The 12,794-nt window shown below is 49.3% G+C and overlaps 1 protein-coding gene across 9 annotated transcripts in view; it reads right to left on the reverse strand.

The window, feature by feature from the left end:
- The window catches only part of LOC142828014 (uncharacterized), a 96,906-nt gene that overhangs the window by 47,933 nt on the left and 36,179 nt on the right, over positions 1–12,794 (reverse strand). For 6 of the 9 annotated variants that reach the window (XR_016349256.1, XR_016349254.1, XR_012902909.2 and 3 more), the window contains one exon: positions 2,383–2,663. The exons of the other annotated variants lie outside the window; for them this stretch is intronic. Coding sequence is in view for 3 of the 6 variants with exons in the window: in XM_075925155.2 (XP_075781270.2) it covers positions 2,383–2,663 (281 nt within the window). In the remaining 3 variants the exon portion in view is untranslated. The remainder of the gene's footprint in view (positions 1–2,382; positions 2,664–12,794) is intronic. 9 annotated transcript variants of the gene reach the window in all.

A 12,794-nucleotide genomic window follows, 5' to 3' on the forward strand; every position in this document is an offset into this window, starting at 1 on the left:
ACTAGAGTTACCAGGATGCCGAAATAGTGCACCCGTTATTTTGAAAAATGTTTCGAAATAACAGGCAGCTTATGTAGACATGGGGTAGCTATTCTGGGATACCTCTGGTATCCCAAAATAGTCATGCAATGTAGACATACCCTTAGGGTATGTCTACACTACAGCGTTATTTCGAAATCTCTTATTTCAAAATAGTTAATTCGAAATAAGTTATTTTGAAATAACACGTCTACACACAAAATGCATTTTGAAATACCTTTTTGCTATTTCGAAAGAGTGCATATGATTGGACACTGAATCGCATTTAGGGGCAGCTGAAACTGGTTCCAGCAGGGCATCAGGTCAGTAGTTGCTTTGTGTTACTGTTGCCTGAGGCTATCTGAGGCTTGTGCTTAAAGGGACTCCCCCCGGACAGCCGGTTCTCAGCTTTCCCTGCTTGCTTCCCTACCTCACTGAGGGACAGCAAAGCATTTTTCTCTCTGTCTGCTTTGGTTGCCCTGACTCGGGACACCACAGCACTCTGCACCATGGAGCCAGAGCCGCCCCTGGGCACTCTGGTGCTCATTTTGGAGGCGTTGCAAGCCTGGCTCCAATTGCTGGAGACTGCCTGGCAGCATCTGCTGCAGCCCAACCCCCAGGCCCTCCTCCCGACCCCTCTGGGGGCCAGGGAGGAGCAGCAGCAGCACCCGGACACCAGCGTGCCCTGCCGCATCTAGCATCTGGACACCAGCAGCGACTGGTGGGGCCACATTGACTTGGAGTGCTGGGGAGACTAACAATGGACCCAGAACTTCAGGATGAAGGACACTTTCCTCAAACTCTGTGAGTGGCTCATCCCTGCTCTGCAGTGATGGGACACGCACATGAGGCCCGCCATTCCCCACCACAAGCACATGGCCATCACCCTCTGGAAGCTCTCCATGCCGGATAGCTACTGATCTGTGGTGAACCAGTTCGGCATGGGGAGATCCACCATCAGAGCAGTGCTCATGCAGGTATGGCAGTCTCTGGCCATTGTGCCAGGAGGGGGGGTGTGAGGAGGGAATGGGCTACCGAAAAGGGGGGGAGGTGGTGAAAGTCCCCTCTCCAGGAGAGTTTGGTCTGTCCCAGCTGCACTAGACTGCCCGTGGTGGGCAGGATTGCAGGGGGGGGGGTTGCTCTTGGGAATGGGGGTGCAGGGCAGTGGTGGGGAAGGAGCACTGTCAGCCACCCTAGTGACTCTCGGTTTTGTGTGTCTCTCTGCAAGTGGTCAAAGCCATCAATAGAGTGCTGCTCTGCAGAGTCATCCACCTCACTGATTTGGATGTGGTGATCGAGGGTTTGGCACCCTGGGCTTCCCCAACTGCAGGGGGGTAGCAATCCACGGGACACACATCCCCAGCCGTGCCCCGGACCACATCAACAGGAAGGGATCCATGCCCTCTACATCAATCGGAAGGGATACTTCTCGGTCATCCTGCAGGCCGTGTCTGACCACCGGTCATCAACGTGGGCTGGTCCGGCAAAGTACACGAAGCGCGGGTATACCACAACTCCTCCGTGTGCCAGAGGCTGCACGCCGGGACTTTCTTCCCCTACTGCCACATCAGGGTTGGGGACGTGGATGTGCCCGTGTGCCTGGTGGGGGATGCGACCTAACCACTACAACCCTGGCTCAGAAAGCCCTACATGGGACACCTCAAACCCCTCCCGACAGGCCTTTAACGCCAAGCTCGGCAGGGCCCGCATTGTGGTGGAGGGTGCCTCCGGCCGGCTTAAGGCCCGATTTAGATGCCTCCTCACACACCTGGACCTCTCCAAGCGGAATATTCCACACATGGTGGCAGCATGTTGTGTGCTGCGTAATTTGTGTAGGAGGAAGGGGGAGGCTTTCTACGTGCAGCCCCACACGGCTGCCAGCTGGGAGGCCCACTGGGGAGGCTGTCCATATCCAGGAGGCCCTGCAGGAGAACTTCTACCCAGAGAAGGACTAAAGTCTGCCTGGTGTGCCCCACTGGGGGCTTGTGCCTCATTTTACCCTCACATCCTTCCACTTTCCCCTCCCTAACCCCCCTTCCTGATATACAATAAAAACGTGTGTTGCCAAAAACAAAGTGATAGAAATGTAGCCGTGTTAGTCTGGTGTAGCTGAAACAAAATACAGGACTATGTAGCACTTTAAAGACTAACAAGATGGTTAGTCTTGTTAGTCTTTAAAGTGCTACATAGTCCTGTATTTTGTTTCAGCCAAAAACAAACTCTCTTTATTGATCATAACTCGGGTGAGGGGGGAATGAGGGTGGGAGCAGGGAAGGGGAAACCTGGGAGGAGGGAGCAGGTAGGGGGAGGCAAGGGAAAGAAGGGGGAGGACAAGCTAAGGGTTGGGGGGTCTTGCTGGTCTACCTGTCTCCCAGCACTGCGGGAGCGGGGGCCTCTGCATCCCTTGGGGAGCGGGAGCAGGAATGGGAGGAAGAGCGATAGCTGGGGCGGCCACAGGGGCTGGAGCGGAAGCAAGCAGCAATCTCTGCACCAGGGTCTGCAGGTGGTCGTGGAAGGCACGCCCTTGGTCAAGCAGCTCCCGCAAGCTCTCTTGCCGCAGCTGCAGGTCTTCCTGCACCCAGTGCTCCTGGCAGCGGGCCTGGGTGTGGGAGGATGTCCTGGGCAGGGACTCGCAGCTGGAAAGGCTGCGGAGAAACACGAGAAGTGGTCAGTTTTCCCTGGGGACACAGTGTCATAGAATCATAGAACCATAAAGCTGGAAGAGACCACAGAAGGTCATCTAGTCCAGCCCCCTGCTCTAGGATCAATCCCAACTACATCAAACCGGCCAGGGCTTTGTCAAGCCGAGACTTAAACACCTCTAGGGATGGAGACTCCACTACTTCCCTAGGTAACCCATTCCAGTGCTTCACCACCCTCCTAGGGAAATAGTTTTTCCTAATATCCAACCTGGACCTTTCCATCACAACTTGAGACCATTGCTCCTTGTTCTGCCATCTATCACTACTGAGAACAGCCTTTCTCCATCCTCTGTAGAACCTCCCTTCAGGAAGTTGAAGGCTGCTATCAAATCCCCCCTCTCTTCACTTCTGCAGACTAAACAGACCCAACTTCCTCAACCTCTCCTCATAGGTCATATGCTCCAGCCCCCTAATCATTTTGGTTGCCCTCTGCTGGACCCTCTCCAATGCATCCACATTGTAATTGGGGGCCCAGAACTGGACAAAATACTCCAGATGTGGCCTCACCAGAGCCCAATAAAGGGGAATAATAATCTCTGGATCTCTGGATCTGATGGCAACCTAATATGCCATTAGAACTAAGGACTTAGTTCGAGTTAACATCTGACTGCCGCGTGTAGCCGCGGGCAGTTAGTTCGGACTAGGGGGGGTTAAAAATGGCGCCCAGATGGGAAGATGCAAATAAAGCCTGGGATATTTAAATCCCGGGCTTCATTTGCAACTTCAAATGCCTACATTAGCCTCCCTAGTTCGAACTAGGGGGCTAGAGTAGACATACCCTAAGAGACTAAGTCAATAAAGCCAAAAACCAGTTTTTTCTGAAAGACTGGTCCTAATTTCAGTCAACCCTGTGTGTTGCCAACTGGTGTAGAAGAGAGAGTAACTTATGGGCAATGGATCTAGCAAGCTGGGTTTAAGGATCCTTGTCTGTTCCTCCCCACAGACTGTTTGAGAGACAATGATTTCTCTTCGTGGCAACCTAGTTGTAGTAGCTGAAATAGAAAGGCTTCTCTGCAACAGTTTCACTTAGAAAAAAAGTTGTTTTTTCATCTTAAGAAAAACAGATCAATTTCTTAAATAATCTGCTCTTTTGTATATGGGCATGAGTGGACATAAAACAGAACGGACTCCTAGAAAGGGCAAGAGGAGGACACTTAATATGGAGCTCCCAGTTAATGAGGAGGGAGAAAAATTGTTCTCCTTGGTCTCTGAGATAAGAAGCAGTGTGTGATGGACCCCCCTCCCCCGGCCATGCTTTAAGAAATGGACTCATGGACATGAATATACATAACTCAGAGGTGGTTTGAGTGAATTATTTCATGTAACTCATCGATCTTCATGCCATGATACGCTGGCTCTGTTTATCTTACTCTGTTGTATGTATCATTTGTGTGTGTAAAATTAGACACATGGAGTGGGGAATACTTTGTGAGTTTCAAATATGTGAATTGGAGACATGGAGGGTGTTACCTGCAACTTCTAGATGAGCCACTGTTAAACAATCTTTTGTTTAACAATCTTAAGTCTGAGCAGTGGTTGGTAGGGAGTGGCCTCAACTCCTTAACAAAAGAAATAGGAAAGCAGAGGCCTGGGTCTTTTGGCTGGGCTGCACCTGAAGGAAGGAGCCAGGGACCCCAGGGTGTGGAGGAATCATAGAATCTTAGGGTACGTCTAGACTACATGCCTCTGTCGCCAGAGGCATGTAGATTAGGCTACCAGACATAGGAAAATGAAGCGGCGATTTAAATAATCGCCGCTTCATTTAAATTTACATGGCTGCCGCCAAATTTACATGAGCCAACAAACAGCTGATCAGCTGTTTGTCGGCTCAGCGCGATAGTCTGGACGCGTGGGGGTCAACATCAAAGGTATTTGTCGACCACCCAGGTATGCCTCCTGGGATGAGGTATACCTGGGTGGTCGACAAATACCTTTGATGTCGACACCTGTACGTCCAGACTATCACGCTGAGCCGACAAACAGCTGATCAGCTGTTTGTCGGCTCAGCGCGGCAGCCATGTAAATTTAAATGAAGTGGCGATTATTTAAATCGCCGCTTCATTTTCCTATGTCTGGTAGCCTAATCTACATGCCTCTGTCGCCAGAGGCATGTAGTCTAGACGTACCCCTAGAGCTGGAAGAGACCTCAGAAGGTCATCAAGTCCAGCCCCCTGCTCTAAGCAGGACCAATCCCAACTAAATCAACCCAGCCAGGGCTTTGTCAAGCCGAGATTTAAACACCTCTAGGGATGGAGACTCCACCACCTCCCTAGGTAACCCATCCCAGTGCTTCTCCACCCTCCTAGGAAAATAGGAGAGCCCTGGTTTGGAGGGGCAGCTGGAAAAGAGGTTTTAGGGTGAGTTTGATCAAGTTTGTACTGAGGTTTCAATGTAGAATAGCCAAGTGGTTTTGTTTATTTTGGTTTGTAACCTACTTTGCTCTGCCTATTCTCATTTATTACTACTTAAATCCTACTGCTTCAACTTAATAAAACCATTTTTATTTTCTATCAAACCCAGTGTAAGCAATTGTTACCGGGGGGGGGGGGGGGGACCAGTGTGCTCATTCCCCCTTTCATTGCTAAAGGGGGCTTATCTAATTCTTTGGGGTCTGATCCCATCTGGGGAACACTCTCTCAGGAGGCTGGGCCCTAAACTGTTTTGCTGTTCTTCCTGTTACCATTCCTTAGAATCATGAACTCTATGATTTCATGATCACTTTCACCCAAGCTGCCTTCCACTTTCAAATTCTGAACCACTTCCTCCCTATTTGTTAAAATCAAATCTAGAACAGCTTCACACCTAGTAGATTTTTCAATCTTCTGAAATAAAAAGTTGTCTTCAATGCAGTCCAAGAACTTATTGGATAGTCTGTGCCCCGCTGTGTTAGTTTCCCAACATATGTCTGGATAGTTGAAGTCCCTCATCACCACCAAATCCTGCGCTCAGGGCCGTCCCGAGCCCTTTTGGTGCCCTGGCTTCACGAGCAGACCTTATTTATATAGACATACCTACTTGCCACAGGGATCAGTAGACACACTTGCTGTGTCAAGGTGATCAATTTTGGCTCTTTTGGGGTTGAAATTCACTTAAGACTTGGAGCTGGGAGAATGAAATGTTGTTATCCGTATTGTATGATTAAAAGGTAAAAGACCTGAACTTAATATGTGACCTGGTTTAGGGTCTACCATAACTTGAACACTAAGCGAAGGGTAGTGAGTCACATCTAACTGAAAGTCACAGAAGATGGAAACAGGTTTTATTTCTGGTGGTATAGAGTCTATTTGGGAGTCCTCAATTATATCTGACACTTTCCATCCAGTGTTTAAAGGCAGAGCTGACTAGAATCAGTTGAGAATCCTTGTGTTGTCTCAGTGATCGCTTGAGCAAAAATCATTGATAAAATCTTGTGTAGACTGACCTTGGACTCAACATGCAGGCAGTGTGTTGAAGGGCAGTGCAAAGGAGGCAATGGTGGTGAGGTACCATATTACCTAGTGAAATCATTGGTGCTGAAATCACTAAGGACTGGAATTTGACCACAGAACCGACACTTTCTTAACAGAGACTCCATTTTTGCAATTTAAAAAGTAAATCAATGTAACAGAAAACTGCAACACTCTCTGGTAACTTTTTAAAAATCAAACTTTAAACTTTATTGAAAAGATTAGATAGTTTGCAATTGAAAATATTTGACCTGCACTTAAGGCAACTGATTTAATTTTGTGTAAAATTTTGCATGATAAAGAATGGCATTTTTTTTGAAAATGTTCAACTATATGGATATACATTTTGATCAGATCTACTTCTGATGTAATATTTGTGTGTGGTTGTGGGGGCGTGAGTGATTGTATTTGTGTGTGTGTGTGTGTGTGGTTGTTGTTGATGTTTTGCTCAACAAAAAATCCTGGGTGGTGGGGCCCCACCAAAACTGTTCGAATTGGGCCCTGCACTTCCTAAAGCTGGCTCTGCCTCCAATGCTCAAACTCGGTCTCTGAGGGTCAGGAGCTCCTTGCAACGAGTCCACACATACGCCACCTACCCACAGGGCAGGTAATTATACATATTACACCCAACACAATAAACAGGATAGCCTCTAGTCTGCTGTTGGGCTTCTGTCTGCATTTTTTCCTATGAACGAGTTTGATTGATAAGGTTTCTAGTTAAAACAGGAAGTTTGTATTAAAAACCTTTAAACTAAAGACTGGCAAGAGCACTTTGGCCCCTTCCCACTCCCCTTCCAAACTCGCTCTCAAAACTCCGTTTGCTGCTCCTGTTCGCAAGCTCCCTGGTTGCTGACTCACAGCTTTATAAAGCCCTGCTAACCCCGCCCCCGACTAAGACTCAGCCAGTTAACAGAGGCTTCTAGATTTCAAACCTTTAGAAGCTCACAGCTTCCAGCTGCCAGCCACAGCACACAGTCCTTCAAACAAACAAACAAACAAACAAACAAACAAACAAACAAACCAGACAAACACAAGCTCAGCACACAGCAAGTAATCCTCCCGATCCCCCCCCCCCACACACACACAAACACACACACTACAGAGAGCCACTTACCTCAAGGGTCCCATATTTACTCCTCCTTTACCTAGAGAACTCCCTCTCAAAAGTCCCTGTTTGCTGCTCCTGTTCGCAAGCTGAGGAGCATTACCAGAACATAAGAATGGCTATACTGGGTCAGACCAAAGGTCTATTTTGCCCAGTGTCCTATCTTCCAATAGTGGCCAATGCCATATGCCCACAAGGAGTGAACAGAAACAGATAATCAACAAGTGAACCTCTGTCATTCATTTCCAGCCCCTGACAAACAGAGGCTAAGAACACCATTCCTACACATTCTGGCTAAGTAGTATTGATGGGTCTAACCTCCATGAATTTATCTAGATCTTTTTTGAGCCCTGTTAAAGTCCAGAACTTCAAAACATCCTCTGGCAACGACTTCCAGAGGTTGACTATGGGCTACATGAAGAAAATCTTACTTTTGTTTGTTTTAAACCTGCTACCTATTAATTTCATTTGGCGACCCCAAGTTCTTATGTTCTGGGAACAAGTAAATAACTTTTCCTTATTCACTTTCTCCACACCTGTTGTGGTTTTATAGACATCTATAATATCCCCCCTTAGTCTCCTCTTTTCTAAGATGAAAAGTCCAAGTCTTTTCAATCTCTCTTCATATGGCACCTGTTTAAAACCCCTAACAATTTTTGTTGACCGTTTCTGAAACTTTTCCAATGCCAATATATCTTCTTTGAGATGAGGTGACCACATCTGTACACAGTATTCAAGTTGTGGGCGTACCATGGATTTATACAGAGGTAATAATATATTCTATGACTTATTCTCTGTATCTTAAAATTATTCCGAAAATTCTGCTTGCTTTTTTGACTGTCACTGCACATTGACTGGATGCTTTCAGAGAACTATCCAGTGACTTCAACATCTTCCTCTTGAGTGGTGATAGCTAAATTAGTCCCCATCATTTTGTGTGTGTAGCTGGGATTATTTTTTCCAATGTGCATTACTTTGCATTTATCAACATTAAAATTCATTTGCCATTTTGTTGCCCAATCATCTAGTTTTGTAGGATCCTTTTGCAGCCCTTCAGTCTGCTTTGGTCTTAACTGTCTTGAACAGTTTGGTATCATATGCAAATTTTGCCACCTCATTTTTTACCCCTTTCTCCACATCATTATAAATAGATTAAATAGGACTGGTCCCAGTACAGACCCAAAAAAGCAGATGCATTCCTTGGACGTGGCATTGCTTTTCCAGGATACCAGAAAGCAGTGCAGTCTAGATGTGTAGCCTAAGTTCCCTGGTTTCTTACTAGCAGGCTTTATATAGCCCAAGCCTTCCTGATAGTCCCACTCCTTGGTTAAGGTTAGACCAATAAACAGAGGGTTATAGGTTTCAAATCCTTGTTAACAAACCCACAGTTTTCAGCCGTTGGCCTTAGCACATGGTCTTTCAAACAAACAAACAGCACATGAACCTCCAAACAGACAGACAAACATCAGCTCAGCACACAGTATCTTTCAGGAACCCAGCAAGTACCTCCCAAACAGAAATACAGGCAGTCCCCGGGTTACGTACAAGATAGGGACTGTAGGTTTGTTCTTAAGTTGAATTTGTATGTAAGTCGGAACTGGTACATATTGTAGGGGAAACTCTAGCCAAACATTTTTTTTAGTTTTGGATAGCATAGGGAAAGGTTAACTCCCCTCTAATGTTTGTTTTGCTGTCTGTTCCCCTGTTCAGAAGATTTCACATCTATTTCTGTCCCTGTGACAAACTCAGGACTAAAGGAGTAACTCATCAAATATCAAACAGCTCTGCACCATGCTTTGAGCTAATAGCTTTATTTCCACACACCACCCAGGGTTCTAGGAGGAGGGTCCTTTTTTTGCTAACACAATGAGGCCAGCACTTTGTTTGTTTTGGTGGAGTCTTTGTTTGCCCAGGGAGCCCAGCATGTATAGGGGGAGGAGGGGCGGAGAGGCTGCTTTTGTCTGCTGTTCGGCAGCCTGTTGCTCAGGGGAGGGGGCAGCCTGTTGCTGGCAGGGGGGGAGGGGGGAGGCGTGCAGGATGCGAGGCCGCGGGGGGCGGGGGGGCAGCGGGCGTGGGGAGGCACTTTTCCTCTGCCCGGCAGCTCTGCGGGATCCCTGTCCCTGTGGCCAGCTGCTGCAGGCAGAGGCCAGTTGGAGCCGGCCGAAGAGGAGGAGGAGGTGGATTCTAGGACCCGGGTGAGCGAGCCCCGGGGACGCTGCTGCGCTCCGGGAGCCCGGCATGTATAGAGGGGAGGAGGGGCAGAGAGGCTGCTTTTGTCTGTTCGGCAGCCTGTTGCTCAGGGGAGGGGGCAGCCTGTTGCTGGCGGGGGGGGGGGGGCAGCGGGCATGGGGAGGCACTTTTCCTCTGCCCGGCAGCTCTGCGGGACCCCAGTCGGAGCCGGCCCGAGGAGGAGGAGGATCCTAGGACCCAGGTGAGCGAGCCCCGGGAATGCTGCTGCGCATGTGCGGGAGTTGCCTCACCCCGTTCGTATCTAGGGATCCAACGTAAGTCGGATCCACGTAAGTCGGGGACTGCCTGTACACATACTGCAGATCAACACTTACCACAAGGGTCTCGTAATCGCTCCTCCTTCACCTGGAGAACTTCCCTGTTAGCTGCTCCTGTTCGCTACACTGAGATCTAGAGACGTGATTATTCCCTTTAATTCAGCACTGGTGAGGCCACATCTGGAGTATTGTGTCCAATTCTGGGGCCCCATTACAAAAAGGATGTAAATGCATGGGGAAAAGTCCAGCAGAGGGCAACAAAAATGATAAGGGGGCTGGAGCATATGATTTACAAGCAGAGGCTAAGGGATTTGGGCTTCTTTAGTCTGAAGAAGAAAAGAGTGAGGGGGGGATTTGATAGCAGCCTTTAACTACCTGAAGGGAGGTTCCAAAAAGGACAGAGAAAGGCTGTTCTCAGTAGTGACAGATGGCAGAACAAGGAACAATGGTCTCAAATTGCAGTTGGGGAGGTCTAGGTTGGAGATTAGGAAAAAATATTTCACTAGGAGGGTGGTGAAGCACTGGAATGGGTTACCTAGGAAGGTGGTGGAATCTCCATCCCTAGAAGTTTTTCAGTCCTAGCTTGACAAAGCCCTGGCTGAGATGATTTAGTTGGGGTTGGTTTTGCTTTGGTCAGGGAGTTGGACTCAGTGACCATAGTTCCTGCTAAGGGGTGCATCTGCGGGCCATGCACAAAAAACTCTCTGCCCTGCTTGGGAGACCAGATGCCTGCTCAGAGGGCTGGCCAGGGACCTACTCAGGGGACCAGGGCTGCATGGTGGTGTGGGGACCTATTCTGGTGGGCAGCTCCAGCTAGGAATGTTACATTTTGATTTATCAGCTAATTGAGTTTCCATTGACTACCTAATTAGTTGATAAGCAGGGAGGCACTCGCTACCCCTGCTGTGGCTCTGCCTTTGAAATGTAGTAAGAGCTGGGTGGTTGTGGCACTGCTTCATCTCTGCCTTCCCTGTCCCCTCCCACGCACAGAGACAGTGCTAGGGGGAACCAGCTTTTAAGCTGGCTTGACCCAGCACCAGCTCCTGCTTCCCTATTCCTCCCCCCGCAGCCTCTGATAAAGAGGCGGGGCGGGGGGAATGCAAGTAGTTGACTATTCAACTACTCTTTTACATGCCTAGCTCCAGCCCTTCTCCAGGGCTGGAGGTGTGTTCAGGGCTGCAAAGTGGATTCCTAACTGCCCCCTGGGCTGATCATGTGGTGGCTGTCCAAAGCTGGAGCCAGGCTGTAGTGCGGCTGCTCCTGGTCCTGGGGCCCCCTGCATCTCTCCTACCCCACCCACATCTCTCTTTTGTCCCCCAGCACCCTATACCCCCCAACGCTCTGTGTCTCCCCCACTCCCCATATGTCACTGCCCCACCACCAGCACCTCACTCCCTGCAAACTCTGGGTGCTGGCAGCAGCTTCCCTCTGTCCCAGGTGGGGACTCCTAGGCAGCCCCATGAGAAGCAGCCTGGGCAGTCCCTGTCTGCACACAGGCTACCCAGGGAGCAGCGCTCCTTGGGGGGGGGGGGGGTGTAACGCCTCGCCTTCTGCCCACGAGAGAGGCGGGGCACTAACTGGGAAAGTCTCTTGGGGAGCAGCACCACTGGGGGATGCCACAGTGGCACACATCTAAATAAGCACACATGACCTCATTGGTGACCTCACAAGACAGAATTCACTTTGCTCATGGATGGAAAATCTTAGTGGGAACACTGTTAGTGACCTCCTGAGGTTTATTCCAACCTTCTGATTCTATGATCTATATGGAAATAAGGAGGGAAAGGAAATGGGATTTCAACAAATGTTGTTGCTACTTTTTCATCTAAGCAGCTAGTCAAAGTTCAGGCCCTGGAATGTTCCATTTGGAACACAAACTGATGGAGTCTGGTATTTTCTTTGAGGCAATCTTGCTTATTTACAAGGAATGTATGAAGTCCTGCTTCTCTGAGCCCAAAAGGAACCAAGTGTAAGCGGGGGAATGTTCCCACTATTGTGGGGAAATTTTCTGGCTCCAATACCACCCCAGTGAAATGGACCAACGAAAGGATCTGAGTCCCCACTCCCACTTTCTTTTACCCAACAGCCTCCCTGACCCTGAGGGCTCCCTTTCCACTCTCCTGAGTAGCAATTCCAACAAAGCTGGGCACAGGTTTCCCGTGGCTTAAACCCTGACCTTGTAGTCACCTGGGGCAGGGGCTAGGGTGTCCCCACTCTGGGGTGCTCTCTGCACACTGCATGCTTTCTTGACCTAGTGATCATTTCATACAGTTCAAAGCAAATAAAATGTATTAAACATCAACTGATTAAAGAGAAAAGAATAAGAACAAATTAAAAAGGTTAAATGAGAACACGCAGTCCTGCTCTGTAGCATGGGGACATCACAAACAGCAGTCTGCAGAGTGTAAGGACTGGGGTGGTCTGTTCCTTATAGGTCCCAGGACTCTCTCTCAGGCCCTGGCTGTGCTACAGGGGGCACTGCAGGCTGGACATGCTTGCTCTGGCAGTGCCCACATGGCCTCAGGCTCTCGGTGGCAGGACCGCTCTCTCAGTCTGGCCTGCAGGGCCTCTTGGCTGGTGGTGTCTCCCTGCCCAGAGCCTCTCCCCCCACTTTGTTGGTCCCAGCTGCTCACCACACCCAGCTGCAGGCTGTGCTGCTTTGCCAGTCTCCAGCTCCTTGTGTTGCTTCTCTGTCCGCTTTGGCTCTCTGATCACTGCAAGTCTGCTGCTCAACACAGGGTCTGCGCTCCTTGTGCTGTGTGTGCCTGGCTCTGTTGCTGCAGGACTGCCTCTCCCCACAGCTTGCTCTTCTTAGCTCTCTCTTCTTGCTCAGAGAGACCCAGAAAATCCCAGGTCCCACGGAGGCCGGGGTCTGGCCTCTTACTTTCCTCACTGGCCTGTCCAACCTGTCAATCAGGCCGAGCTGGAGTGTTGGCTGCTTTCCATTGTCTCTGGGGTCTGTCAGTCTCAGGGCCCTGATTTCTCATGGACCCTTCCCCTTTTGATATTGGGAGCT

Source organism: Pelodiscus sinensis, chromosome 3 (genome assembly GCF_052426305.1).
Source record: "Pelodiscus sinensis isolate ZL-2025 chromosome 3, ASM5242630v1, whole genome shotgun sequence".
In the NCBI taxonomy this organism is placed as follows: Eukaryota; Metazoa; Chordata; order Testudines; family Trionychidae; genus Pelodiscus; species Pelodiscus sinensis.